The sequence below is a fragment of the Drosophila takahashii genome, chromosome 2R (assembly GCF_030179915.1).
Source record: "Drosophila takahashii strain IR98-3 E-12201 chromosome 2R, DtakHiC1v2, whole genome shotgun sequence".
Lineage (NCBI taxonomy): Eukaryota > Metazoa > Arthropoda > Insecta > Diptera > Drosophilidae > Drosophila > Drosophila takahashii.
Genome location: NC_091679.1, coordinates 8121400 through 8136908, shown reverse-complemented (window position 1 = coordinate 8136908; position 15509 = coordinate 8121400). Strand labels below are relative to the sequence as shown.

The window sequence follows — 15509 nt, the reverse complement described above, 5'->3', positions numbered from 1 at the left end:
TTAACAAATGGTCAGATTTGAAAAAAAAACCGAAAGTTATTTAGAGGGGCGTGGCCCTTCCCTGAAACAAACGCGCCCTGCCTAGGAATCCCAAGAATATGTGTGGGTAATCCCAGGTTTCTAGCTTTAGTAGTTTCCGAGATCTCAGTGTTCATACAGACATACAGGCAGACAGACAAACAGGGCTAGATCGACTCGGGTAGTAACCCTGATCAAGAATATACATATATACTTTATAGGGTCGGAAATGCGTCCTTCTATCTGTTACATATTTTTGTACGAATACTATACCTTTTACTCTACGAGTAACGAGTATAAAAATACTATCGGAATGGACGATACAGAACGGATTAGGGGTAAATCCCTCAAAAATGAAACTTGTCCTATTTAGAAATAGAAACACAATCCCACAACTCAGCAGACCAATTTTAATCAGCTCTTATCCTTTAACCTACTCCTAGACGCTCACTTCACAGGGAGCCTGCAAACAGGACATCCCACCGGAGAAGGGATAAACTTCAGACCGCAAAACTGGTCCATTAATAGTTTCAAACCATACAAATCGCCGCGACCGGACGATATAGCACCGGCACATATTCAACAAGCGGGACAGCTAGCTATAAACTGGCTGAGAACAATTTTCCAGACCATTCTGGCAGTAGGAGAGCTACCAACAGCATGGCGGGAAACGAAAGTGGTTTTCATCCCCAAGGCAGGAAAGACCACCCATACCACAGGAAAGGATTTCAGACCAATAAGTGTGGCGTCATTCCTTGATAGACTGTTAGGTCTACACATTAGAGACATTATTGACCTGACACAGATATAAGAGGCGCAACACTAATACACCAAAGGTAAGTCAAACGAATCGACGCTACACTTGGTAGTAAGCAACATCGAGAAATCACACAGCATCAAGAAATACACATTGATCGCCTTCCTCGACATAGAAGGAGCTTTTAACAACGTGCTTCCCACAGCAATAACAGAATCCCTCACAGAACTACGGGTTGAGCCTCCAATGGTGGGGCTCCTCAACCCAGACTAGACAAGTTAACAGAGGCACCCCGCAAGGAGGTGTACTATCACCCCTCTTGTGGAATATTGCGGTATATAAACTTCTGCGGATTCTTGAAGGAGGAGGCGGTAAAGTAGTGGCATACGCAGATGATATCGCTATCGTCTTTTATGGTAAGTACCCACAAACTCTTTGCGATCTTATGACAGCAAAACTAACAAGAGAGAGCTCTTTAGTCGGGTGCCCTGACTACACAGGAACACAAAATTAAACTTTGTGAAATTTCCACGAACCATTTCAAGTTTTCCATGATATTTGGGTGCTCCTGAGTAAAAGTCCCATACAAAATTATTTTCCATCACCTACAGGTTCCGCGGTATAGCTAAGAATACAAAAAACCGATGTTTGCCGACATTTTGAATTACATGGCCCATATAATTGGACTAACCTATATTATTTTCGGTAGAACCTATTCTCAATACATCACGGCATTCCTAAAAAATAGTCCCCATTGTAAACCATTGCCCATGTCTTTGGAATTCGACGCCAAAGTTGAAAATCCCAAAATTGTAGAGCTTTTTCTGATGGAAAAACAATTCTGAGGATTAAATCTTGAATGGAAGTAATTTTAACTATTCATTGTATCTATTGTTCATTGTATGCTTTAATTTCGGTTTAAAGCGTTTTCATGAGGACATTTTATTGGATTTCTTATACTAATAAAACCGATTTTTTTATTTCATTATCTACTCCCAAATGTTGTCAAATTTAGAATAAGTCATGGCAACCTCTAGAACTAAGAAACTAAAATACGTTCACTGAATATACATAGAGAAATGTAAATGTTTACTCCCATTCTGTAGGATGCCTTGACTTTTTTAAAATTTGACAACATTTAGGAGTAGATAATGAAATAAAAAAAACGGTTTTATTAGTATAAGAAATCCAATAAAATGTCCTCATGAAAACGCTTTAAACCGAAATTAAAGCATACAATGAACAATAGATACAATGAATAGTTAAAATTACTTCCATTCAAGATTTAATCCTCAGAATTGTTTTTCCATCAGAAAAATCTCTACAATTTTGGGATTTTCAACTTTGGCGTCGAATTCCAAAGACATGGGCAATGGTTCACAATGGGGACTATTTTTTAGGAATGCCTTGATGTATTGAGAGTAGGTCCTACCGATAATAATAAAGGTTATTCCAATTATATAGGCCACGTAATTCAAAATGTCGGCAAACATCGGTTTTTTGTATTCTTAGCTATACCGCGGAACCTGTAGGTGATGGAAAATAATTTTGTATGGGACTTTTACTCAGGAGCACCCAAATATCATGGAAAACTTGAAATGGTTCGTGGAAATTTTTGGCTGTGTACCTGTGCTATCAGATACCCGTAACTCAGTTAAAAGGAGCACTATGGGAAAAAAATCCATTTTTTTGGCATAAAGTCAACTTATTTTACAAATTATTTTTAAAAATTAAATATATTTTGTGAATTTACATACCCTAATTTGCCAAGAACAGTTATCTAAGATTTTTTACTAACACTATAGTGTTGATAAGCGAACAAAATCAGCTGTTCGATTGACTTTGTTCTGTGCGTAAATTAGTGAAAAATCTTTGCAAACTTTCAGTGCTTATTTTGTGGAGCAACAAAAAGGTTTATTATTTCTGATCATGTCAAATCGTAGCAAAGGTATTTATAAATGTATCTTAGATTACATGTTTTGATTATTATGGCTTGTTGTCCAACTGTGAACTGTTTTAAATGTGTATCTTTTTAGCTTAAAACTAACAAGTTTGTTTGTGATCCGTGGTGTACAACTTATTAATGGCACAAAGTTGCAAAAAGGTAAAAACGCAAAGTTATTACCAAATGTATCCTTAATATCGCAAAACTAATAACTTTTGCAATTTTTTGCACGTTTCTTCAAAAAATGACTTAAATCCAGCAACTTCTAAACATACAAAAAATTTAAAAAAAAAAACAATCTAAATGGCTTTCATTAATCTTAAAAATTGAATTTATGGAAAGGGACAAGTCAAGTGAAAATCCTGGCTGCAAAGGGCTCAAATATAAAGAAGCTGGACCCCAGTTAAAGCTAAAATTGGTATCTGCTCTTAGATAATATTTCACTTTTCTTGTACATGTCAGCAATCTTTTTTTTTTTGACAAATTTTAAAAATTAACGTAATCCGAAATTATTTTACCGTCTTACCAATACAAATACAAATTTTTTAAAATCGATGCCAATTAATTTGAATATGCGGCGTGGGCGGTGGATGAAAGCAATGGTCCGATTCAAAAAGCAAAAAAAAAACGAAATTACTGCTTTATCTTAATAGTATATATAAAAAATTTCTAAATTGTATCTCTAAAACTAGAGTTTATGCCAAAAAAAAAAAGACTTTTTCTCATAGTGGAATGGTTCGATTTGAAAAATTTCTACATTTCTATAGGTATAAATATACGTATAAATAGGTATAAATTGAATTTATACTTCTTCGAATTCTTTAAAAATGTGGGCGCTAGATACATTTTCAAATCGTTTGTAGGCGATTGTTGGCGTTAGAGGGGGCGGGGCCTTCGGCTGAAACTAACTTACGCTGCGTAGGAAGCCCAAATATATGTGTGGGTGCAATCCCAACTTTCTAGCTTGTGCAGTTTCCGAGATCTCGGCGTTCATCCAGACAGACAGGCCCTGATCAAGAATATACCCTGCAGTTCCCGAATTCAGCCCGAGCGCTAAAATAGCACTGAGTCGACTTCGACGCCGGTAGAGCCTCGGCTGAATCGAGCCTCTCACCAAATAGCGCCTAAAAATGGTGAGGAACAGGTGATGCATTTTGGTCAAATTCATCACAAAATCATCGCTTAGCCGACACACAGTGTAAAATTTTGCCAATCTAGCGGGACTTTTAGCAAAAGTTGAACTATTTTTGAGGTCGATGAGCTTCAAGCAGCACTTTTAGAAATGTTCAACTATTACGCAAACAGACACAAAACAAAACAAACAATTTTTTTTTGGAAGACTTCAGAAATGCATTCAAAATTGCACTGGGAAGCGAGCAACTGTTGACAAAGTTTAATCTTATCAATTGCATCGCGTGATCAGTGGGAGCAGCCAAAAGTTATTTTTCCCAGAAACTTTCGACAATTTTAAATCCACTTTTAAAAACAAAGATATTTTTTGGAGCAAAATAAAATCTTGCCCATATTTTGCCCAAAGACCTTCTATTTATAAATGAGTGAAATAAGCCGTGCTGCATTTTTCGAGGTTTGGTCGATGTAAAGAACGCAGTGATGGTCTTTTAAGTCTCAAAACAGATTTGATAAATCTTGGAGAGATAAAGCCAGGTTTTTTGCTCATAATGCAAGGTGCCTTCAGGTCACATTAAATGGCGAAGACTGTCGCATAGATATCATTGCTTCCACCTCAACAACAAGAGAAAGGGAACAAAAAGCCTTTTCTGAGTGTTGTCCTAAAAAACAAAAAAGAAAGAGCCAAGAATTGTTGTCAACGATAGATGAGATTCAATTGCTATCAGCCGCAGAACAGGCTTTGCGGGCGGAAGGAAAACGGGATTCAGCTAAATTAATTAATGAATTACCAATTGCTCCCGCGTCCACGGGAACTATAATTAAGAAAACTAAATTATCTTCTAATAGCACTGCAAAACGCCTTTCAGCAGATAAAGCACTTGCCCTTATGATAGACAGTAAATTACACAGGCCGACAAAATGTGACATGGGTCGGTGTCCAGGCCTGCCACCATTTTATTTCGATAAATGAGACTTTTCTAAGCATAAGTTGCCACTACGCCTATAGTCCTTCAGCTCTGGTATTTGCGGTATCTTTAATTTAAGAAAATCACAAATTTTCTTCGTCTTTTGGGATATATCTTCAAGAGTGGTCAACCAATTTTGGTAATCTTTTCGGAATTAAATAGTTACATGTCTCTTTTATACGGCCGTTTTGGAAAATTCAATCTAACTCAACCACACGAGGAGATGGGCGCATTCAAAATTTTAAGTCACAGCTAAGTTTAAAAATATGCATTTGTGAACAGCGTTTAAAAATTAATAAAAAATATTTTCTTCTATAATGCATTTTTGATCCAAAGACACCTTATGTCCTTAATTTTTAGGACATTCATCAGATTTTTGTGAATTGTTTTGCAGTTTTTTAAATTGTTTTGCTTACTTTCTTCACAGTGACGATTCACAAACAGTGCCCAAACCTGTCACAATTTTAAATATCATAATTCTAAACTATCTAAGTAGTTTTTCTTTGATTAGTAACATTGATTTAAGGACATCAGATTCAGTACACACACGAAACTAAAACAAGAGAGAACGCTATAGACGGGTGCCCCGACTATCAGATACCCGTTACTCAGCTAAAGGGAGTGCGAAGGAGATGAAGATAAAAACTTTAATCCGCCGTAACTTTTTAACGAATGGTCCGATTTAAAAAATTTCGTTAGGTATTGATAAACACAATAAAACTGCATTTTTACTTTTCCAAAATATTGAAATTTTTAAAATCGTATATAAGCGATTGTGGGCGTTAGAGGGGGCGTGGCACCTTTTTGAAACAAACTTGCGCTGCGTAGGAACTCCTAGAATCTGCATGCAAAATGTCAATCTTCTAGCTTTTATAGTCTCCGAGATCTCAGCGTTCATACAGACAGACAGACGGACAGACGGACAGACGGACATGGCTAGATCGACTCGGCTAGTGATCCTGATCAAGTATATATATAGTTTATAGGGTCGGAAACGCTTCCTTCCCACCGGGAAAATTCCTCTGGAAAATAACATATTTTCAAGAGGTTTCTCCATAGAAGCGGAAGGGACTAAACCTCATTCACCCCTTACATTTCTTCCATCTCTGGTTTCAAAATACACGGGGGTGACACAAAAAGTAAGGGGGAAATGAGGTTTCTATCTGGATCTCTGGCAGAAGAATGCAGGACAAAATCCACTGGTTTTTCGACTTCCCGCATTATAGATTTTCCACACGTACCCAGTTATGGTTTTCCTCCACTTGCAATATCTGCTTTTCTACACCCTCCCAGTTTTGGTTTTTCCAGACCCTCGCAGTTTTGGTTTTGCACTGCTTTGCAGTATCTGATTTTCCACAATAAAAATCATGTTTTTTGTAATATTTGTTTGTGTATTTATTAATAATATTTACAATCGAAGCATTGGAACTACAAATTTTTAATGCCTGAAGCATTCCAGGGTTTTGCTTGGCCGAATGCAGTTCTTAGATATCCATTTCTTGTCTGTCTTCTGAAAATATCAAACATAATTTAGATATGAATGTAAGACCAGGAATAATAATAAGAGTAATTACCATTATTAGGTCTCCGCACAAAATTAAAGGATCTCTCCAGAAATTATGCCTGGTTTGCCATGGCCGATCATTTACCCTCTGTTCAGTTGTTTTATGTCGGGTATCTATATCAAAAACTATGAGAAGAAAAAATAAAATATGACAAACGCAGGCGCAACACTTCTGGTCCCAAGAAGTCTCAGTCGGCCTGGCTGAAATAAATGTTATATTTTGATTAAGTTAAACAACTAAGTTAGTACTGAAGTACTATTTATACAACCATTTAATGAACACCTCACACCATTTACCACTGGTAAAGATTAAAAACATTTCAAGTGTCACTGAAATGCAGAATTTGTGTTGAAGATAGCATCCGGGGGCGTATATTTATTAATGGCGAAAATATCTGTGATACTAGCCTTTGTAACGCTGAAATAAAGATTATAAAAAGACAAAATTTATTTTATCACTCACCTTTTTATTGTTTTTTAGATTAAAATTAACTATTTTCACTTTTTTTTCACTTTTTCCAACAAATTTAAAAATGATGTGACCCTGCATCATATTCTTGATAATACTAAAATGCAGATTTGATATAAATTTCGTTGTAAAGTCCGGTCACACTTTGGCGCCGAATAAGTATTTCGTTTAAAAAATACTTTTCAGGGACCGTAATCATTAAAGGTTAAGTATATTATAGGTATATTAGGCATTTTTTGTGTTAGTAATACCACCAACACGAATTTTTATATTTTAACAACACTTAAAAATGGCTTAGGCCACGATCTGACGATCAAATTATTTTATTTCACAGAAAATGTTTAAAAATGTAAAAAACATAGTTTTCTTTGTAATTTAATGTAATTCCTTGATAAATGTGATCAAATGTTTTAATCGTCTTACCGTGGCTTTTCTCTATAATTTGGTTGAATCCCACATTCATTCTTATTATTATTTGAAAAATGTTGAGTAAAATAAATTAATATTATCATTATAGACATTATGATAATAGTTATATAGTTTAATTTTTTTGATTAACAATTAATAATATTTTTTCGACGAATTTTAAAATAACTAAAAATTAAAACTAAATGTGAGAACAAGTCTTTTGGTTTTGGTGTAAATCTTAGGATTTTTAAATATTATAAGTTGGTACTTTTTTTGTTAAAAAATATTATAATCGTAGTGCCACAGAAATCACACAGCGCATAAGTGGCCTGATGTTGATGCTACTCAGAAACCCACCCCCATTTAACGCTCAGAAATTATCTAACCCCACACCGCCGCCTGCAAAAAGGAACAGGATTTCAAGAACACAAAAACCAACTTCCCACATTCCCGCTGGGTTCTACCTGTTACATACAGTTGCGAAAAAAATAATAGCACCACTTCGTCACAGGTTCTTAATATTAAAGAAATATGTGGAAAACGGGTATTTTTTATTTAAGAAGTGTTTTTTATTATCTTGATTAGTATTCCACATATTTGAAAAAATTGATACGGATATCGAAAATATTGTCTACATATAATTTTTTCAGATTTTAAGAAAAAAAGTCAAAAAAAGGCCGAAAAAAATAATAGCACCACTTCCGTTTTCTTTAAATAAAACGTTACGATGCGCTAATATTCTTGTCTATAAAGGATATATTTTATGAGATTTGACTAAAACTAACTTCTCCTGATATCCAGACATCAAATTGATTACCATTTGGCAATACAAGGACATGTGGAAAATTTTCCAAGTCGGAAAAGAAAAATATTCAAAAAAGAAACATATTGGATGGAAAACGGTCATGAAAACCGGTTGGATTGGTTAGGTTTTGGATCATAGTCATTAAGAATGGCATAAACTTTAAAGGATAACACAGAAAAACCGAGTCCTGGCCCAGTTTTCCTTCAAAAATGTTATATCACAAAGCACAAAGAATCTTATCAGGGCCAAAACTAAACTAAAACACGTGCTTAAAATAATAGAGAATATTTTAATAGTTGGATAATGTTTCAATAAACTAATTTATAAAACATGCACTTAAAAAAAAAATCCTATCCGAAATGCGAAACACATTTACAAGGGCATAGGGCTCGTCAAAAAAACTTACAAATGAATGCCCGCAAACTTATGAGAATGTGTGAAGGCAAAGTTAAATTGGGTAAGAAGAAATCCCTTTTATAAGTCATGTGTCTTCTAAACACCTAAATTGACCAAAAACATGGTACCAAAACATCCATTTATTGAGCATGGACCTAGTATTAACATAGGCTTGTTTTTCCTTCTTGGAGTAAGATCAATACGGATGAATACATCGTTCATGAATCATCCTATGATGTAAATAGTAATACGGTAGTAATTCGTAGCTTAAACTGAATACAAAATACTTCTTAAATGAATCTTTGACCAATAAAATCCGGCCAGGATCACGGTCAGGATAGCAAAGAAAGAGTTCGAAAGTACTCAGTCAGCAATATACAGTGACTTGTGTACTCGCTTGACCATAACACAACCAAAAATCTTCGATTTTTTTTTTTAAAGACAGTTTATACAGTTAATCTAAAACGTCTTAAATCATTTCCGAACAAAATTTGAAAATATATCATGACTTTTTGGCCCCAATTCCTTTATAGGTAGGGTCCTAACTTGTTTAATCGATAGTAAGTCATTATATCCAAAAATCGCAAAAGATATTTACACTTTAAACTTAGATTTACTTGTTAGCTACCGCCGCCAACTAAAGATTAAGTTACCCATTTGTCATTTTTCTACCTTTTATTCTATTTTTAGAGAAGTGGTGCTATTATTTTTTTCGTACGTTTTTCCAGTTTTGCATAGATTTTCTTAAATAAGTCCAGAAACCTTTTATAAAGCTAACATTTTTTTTCATATTCAAATTATGTTTAGTCTTACTATTTAAAACCCGTTTTGAAAAGTTAAAAAAGTTAAAAAATGTGAGTAGGGTGACTAGTTATAATTTTTTTGGGTTAGTGGTACTATTATTTTTTTCACAGCTGTACTTTTGCACGAATCTAATATACCCTTTTACTCTACGAGTAACGGGTATAACTACTATCACAGGTACCATTATCACAGCCGCAATTTATATTTTCACAATTTCGATATGTATTTTGAGGTAGGTGATCAATATAGTCATCTTTAGTTACATCAGGTACTTTGCAGTCTACAAATTTTTGGTTTAGTTCATCAGGATTTGCATCACATCGGGTAGTGTTGGTTTTACCAATGCACTATGGGAAAATTTCAATTTTTTTGGCATAAAATCAACTTATTTTACAAATTATTTTTAAAAATAAAATATGTTTTGTGAATTTACATACCCTAATTAGCCAAGAACAGTTATCTAAGATTTTTTACTAGCAACACTATAGTGTTGATAAACGAACTAAGTAAGCTGTTTGATTGACTTTGTTGTGTGCGTAAATTAGTGAAAAATCTTTGCAAACTTTCAGTGCTTATTTTATGGAGCAACAAAATGGTTTATTATTTCTGATCATGTCAAATCGTAGCAAAGGTATTTATAAATGTATCTTAGATTAGGGTAGAGGTCTGTAGGTTGGTACACCTTTCGTTTTTAATCTGCCATTTCGACATTTACTTATGAAACTTCACGCATTTGGTACTGATCGAAAGGTTAGTCTATTGGCTCTAAAAAAACCAAAAAAAAAATGTTTTTTTCCTTAGGGAAAACTAAAAAATAATTTTTTTTGAAAAGTGCCAAAAAACGACATTACGAAAAAAAGGTCTGTAAGTTGAGACACTTTCAAAAGTCAATAATACTCACACCTGTCACAATTTTTAATAACATATTTCTAAACGATCTAAGTAGTTTTGCTTTGAGTATAAGCACATGAGCGTAGCCTACTAATCTTTGGGGGCTGAAATGCTTGAAGTGTAATCCCCCTCCAGCTTTCAACTTACGCCCATGTATAAATATGTTTAAAGCAAGGGTAACTTCTGCTCAAAAATAGTTATGAGTTACGTAAAATAGTGAACAGTAAAATAGTGAAGGAAGTAAGAAAATTAATTTTAAAAATTCCAAAACAATTCACAAAAAACACAAGGTATCTTTGGATCAAAATTGCATTGTAGAAGAAAATATTTTTATTAAATTTTTAAACGCTGTTTCCTCAGGGGAGGGCCTGGCGCCTCGGTGTCTGGCGCACACGTTTCAAGATTTCGGAAAAGTAGAAATTCAGATTTATAGTGTTTATCAACACCTTTCGATTTCATTCAAATCTGACCATTTGTTAAGCACGACCAAAGTTTTATTAATATGTAACTATTAGTGTTAAAAAAAAAACAAAAAGACACTATGAGTTTTTCGTCTTGACGTGGGATTGAACTCACACTTGCAGCCGCAAGCTTGAATAACATATGCATGCACGCACGCGTTAGACCCCTAGGCTACCAATCCCGGAAATTTTCTTCGATTAAAAGTGATTTTTTCTTAGGCTAAATAAAATTTTTCTAAAAAAAAACTCGTACAATTGAGAATTTTTTAAGATTAGAAAGTTTTTCTGAAGATTAGAAAATTTTTCCTCTTTATAGAATATTTTTTTAAAGCACAGAACAACAACGGCCTTTTTGATTGAGGTGGCTACTAGGCCTTACGTAGGTTCAGAATGCGGGCAATTTCATCGCAAACATTTCTGTAAATGCAGCATGATGATCGAAGCATTACTTTTGAGATCCGCAGCTGAGGAAAACATGGTTTCGAAAAAAACGCATTTTGTGTAATAAAATATATGTACTGCACAAGGAAGGTGGGTGCCGTCATCCTGGTATATGTTTCAAAATATCTCGAATTTTATCGTGAAACTTTCATAACAAATTCTATTTATTCTACTAACAAATTCAATTATTCTACTAATTGAAATAATAAAATAAAAAAATAAAAATAAAAAAAAATTTTTTATATATGTAGGGGAGAGGTCTGTAGGTTGGTACACCTTTTGTTTTTAATCTGCCATTTCGACAATCACTTATGAAACTTCACGTATTTGGTACTGATCAAAAGGTTAGTCATTAGCTTAATAAAAAACAAAAAAAATATTTTTTTCCTTAGGGAAAACTGAAAAAATTTTTTTTCAAAAGTCCCAAAAAACGACCTTTTGAAAAAGAGGTCTGTAAGTTGGGGCACTTTTAAAAGTCAATAATACTCACACAAAAAGTACTCCAAGCTATAAGGAACTATTTATTTATGTTAATTTAATCAATTTTAGTTCGTCCTAAATTATTTCCCATCCATTTTTTAAGAACTTAGACCAAATAACAATTAAAATCAAAAGGCTCTTTGAACATTCACTTTTCCCCTAATATCAAAGAAATGTCAAAAAAAAAAATAAAAACAATTTTTTTTAGTGGATAAGTTTTGAGAAAATTGAGTGTCTCAACTTACAGACCGTCTCAACCTACAGACCTCTCCCCTACGTAACTTTCCCCTTTCGCACCACCGAACTGGCACTGGGTGCGCTTTCACACAGCGCTCTCTTTGGAATTACGCTTTCTTTTTATCGTGCAGTTCCACACCCTTTTTTTGAAAGTGCTGCTATGATCAATTATCCTCGGAATGAGCCAGTTTTAAGGGCTTTGCGGTTGTTTAATTCCCTGCCAGCTAGCATTCGATTATGATGGAGATCCAAGAAGGATATGCTTAGGCAATCGCTTAGAAAATAGTTGTATGTAGTTCTTAGTCTTAGGGCCGTTTTCTCGTCCGTACTTTAGTTTGCCTGCCGGGGCAACGGAGCGATAAACAAAAAATGGTTTACTCGTCCTTATGTTAGCGCAGGTAGGGACAAATTTTGCCTCGGTACTTCATCCAACGTGCAAAATTTGTGCGGTTGGATTGTGCGCAAGTGTTGCCAGACATTTGAGCGTTGTCAATCTGGTTCCACTCTTCATTCGAAAACAGGTGATTCTATTTACAGTTAAATACAAATCAAAATTGTTAATGTCATCCAATTGATTTTAAAATGAATTCCCGAGCGATTTATCTTCAAACTCTGTGGGATATCGTCGAATTGTCTGAAGTGCGAACCTATGGGCGCAAATATCACGACCAAAGAAATTACTTCGAACATTACAGTGATGAAGAATTTGTTAAAAGGGTTCTCTTAAGAAAAAGCGGTGAAATTTGTTTTACAAAAAATGTTTTGCGACTTGAATTTAAAGTAAAGCAGTAAGTGCATTCATTTGATTTAACTAATTCCATATAATCACAAACCATTATTATCGGGAAACGATAATACATGAGTTAAGCTTCTAATAGCTCTTAGATTCTACGCAAGCGTCAGTTTTCTTATAACTGTAGGCAATTTTTCTGGTGTTAGCGTGGCCACTGCCAGTCGAGTTGTTAAGGGCGTTAATTTTGCTATAGCGTCTTTTTCAAAACAATTTATGAAGTACCGGCGTATTAAAGATCTTCAAGAAAATGTTGTTGATTTTTATAAAATAGCCAATTTTCGAAAGTCCAAGATAGGAGCCATAGATTGCACGCATGTAAGAAATCAATCTCCCGGAGGCGATTCCGAAGACACCAGTTCTACAAGAATTGTGTCCTGTTCATCGGTATAATTTTTACCGCGAAACTTTCTTTCTGCCGACATTGTTTTTTATTAGTTTGAAATTTTGTTTATATCATCAGCTGTTAGTATGACTGTTTTATGGTATTTTTCGATAGTTTTTCGATTAATTTTTGACAATTAGTTAACTCTTCTATTGTGGGGCTGCCACCCAGTCTCAAATTAGTGCGCCTTTTATTTGGAGTTTTAAATGACGGACGAGAAAACGAAAACTTATTTGCCACCGGGATAAATTTATCCTTCTATTAGCTAAATTTTACTTTGCAGGACGGACGAGAAAACGGCCCTTAGAGTTAACTTTATAACCTACTAACCACACACAAAAAAACGATTGGTAAAATAAACCAATATAATGGTCCAACAGTCCCAAACCATAAAAATTGTCAATTCTACCAATCAAATAGTTACTCTTACGTAATGCGTGTATTAAAGGGTAACTATAAAAAATAGTTATGCAACTTTAAAAAAGGGTAGAATGTCCCTTAAACTATTTTAATAGTAAATATACAACTTATAGTTATTTCACTGCAGCAAAGTGATTTATAAGTAATATTAAAAAGGTAGTTGTCCAATTACCTTTTCTAAAAGTGACTTTATTCCACATCTTATGCGGGTTGCACTTGACTTCCAGCTAGTGTGGAAATATATTAAAGACTTAAGACAGAAAATAAGTTTTTATGTAAAGTCTTAATGACTCAGAATCTGACTTGGGCTTGGTTCATAAAGGGCTAGACCCAGTTGGGAATTAAAAATAAGGCATCGCAGAAGATTTGTAAAATTAATGTTGCATACTTTTATATTAAAGAAATTACGTTAGGGTAACTATTGTTCATAGTTAAACAACTATTTAAAATAGCTTTAAGGTAAAACGAGGACGGAAGCTAACTTCGGCAATCCAAAGTTTTAAAACCCTTGCAGATTTTACGAATGAAAACTTGATTAGCATAGCAACTATGGGAGCTATAAGATATAGACGTCCGATCGGCAAGCGCTTTTACCCAGAGCAAAGTATGCGTAAAAGAATAAGATTCATGTCAAAAGCTCTTACACTGAGTGAAATATCATCATTTTGTGAAAGCTGTATCCGATTGTTCCTATGGGAGCTATAGAATATAGACGTCCGATCGGGTCGGTTTTCAAACTTGATCTGCGTACACATGTTTTAGGACGACGCTGAAAGTTTTAAGTCGCTAGCTTTTAAACTAAGCTCGCAAACGGTATTGAAACAGACGGACAGTCGGACAGACGGACGGACGGACAGACGGACATGGCTATATCGACTCCCCTTTTGATCCTGATCAAGAATATATATACTTTATGGGGTCGGAAACGTCTCCTTCACTGCGTTACAAACTTCTGACCAAAATTATAATACCCTCTGCAAGGGTATAACAACAAAATACACACATCCCGTAAGCGTAACTATTATAATAGTAGTCAAACCATTTATTAGTACGCAAAGCAAAAGCAAATACACGGAAAACTATTTGTATTTTTATAGCAGGGGTGCTCAAAATTGCCTTACGGCAGTGCCCTTACTAACACAATTTAAAGAAAATCACACGCACGCAAGTAACGACTCAGACACAGTCATGAAAAAGACAACAACACTTTGCACTGTGAGTTGAGGAGAAAAAAAAAGTTCAATGAAATTTGTTGTTGGCTTGGCTCGCTCTTATCTATTGCGGATAGCGACACAAAGAGGACTCGGGGCGTGCATAGGCAAGCATTGCTAGTGCACTGCCATATGCTTAGTGCTATTACAAAAACAATTGTGCTCGTGTGCCATAGGACTGAGCACCCCTGTTTTATAGTAAGTGAACTACCTTGTGCGCAGATAAGGATATAATCCATTGGCGGAATAAATAAACTTTGCTAGATGTAGAGTCCACATTGTGGACACATATACATTTACAACCATATAAGTATACTCACCGAGCATGACATTTTTCCAGCGTAAACAGCTTGTTCGGCTGTTTTGTGTTTTTCCCTTTGTTCGATTTTTAAAGTCAAATATAATGTCCGGATCGGAAAATAAACAGCTTGAGGGTATAGGCGTCCAATCTAAATTAAATAAAAAACCAATTATAAAGATTTATAAAAATTTATTGCGGTTCTTAAAAGTTTGAGAGTTGTAATTTCACATGAAGAGGTGCAGTTCATGTTTGCTACCCCGATGGTCCACGACCACAAATAGCGCAGGTTTGATGCTCTAATAAAATTAAAGGTATTTGTTTCGCCAATATCAATATATTAACATAAATGTAGTATGCACATTAGGGTGGACTTTTTTAGGTCGATTGAGCTTAGTATCTGAAACGGTAGGTTTCTGTGTCCAATGAATGTATGTGAAACGAAAAAAAAAGGAGGACATACTCCTACGCACGACAGAAGTGAAACTTCTAGTATTTTTGATGGAATTGGAGCTGGTGTTATAGCGTCAGCTGCAGCAGATCGCAGACGCTCTCTGTATGATTTACTTCTTTCTGCAGCCGCCCTGTAGTTCTCGAGGGGGCCGGTGGTCCTTTTGGGGTAAAAAAGGGATC

General features: G+C 34.9%; 1 protein-coding gene and 1 long non-coding RNA gene across 10 annotated transcripts in view; both read right to left on the bottom strand.

Annotated features, from left to right (window-relative positions):
* The window catches only part of Nipped-A (Transcription-associated protein Nipped-A), a 520496-nt gene that overhangs the window by 53253 nt on the left and 451734 nt on the right, over positions 1–15509 (bottom strand). For 8 of the 9 annotated variants that reach the window (XM_070213827.1, XM_070213828.1, XM_070213832.1 and 5 more), the window contains one exon: positions 14899–15027. The exons of the other annotated variant lie outside the window; for it this stretch is intronic. In XM_070213827.1, coding sequence (XP_070069928.1) covers positions 14899–15027 — 129 coding nt within the window. The remainder of the gene's footprint in view (positions 1–14898; positions 15028–15509) is intronic. 9 annotated transcript variants of the gene reach the window in all.
* Positions 6201–6905, bottom strand: LOC138912635 (uncharacterized). Its single transcript, XR_011418197.1, has 3 exons — positions 6650–6905; positions 6391–6581; positions 6201–6326 (listed from the first exon to the last, which is right to left on the bottom strand). It is a non-coding gene; the product is annotated as an uncharacterized lncRNA (long non-coding RNA).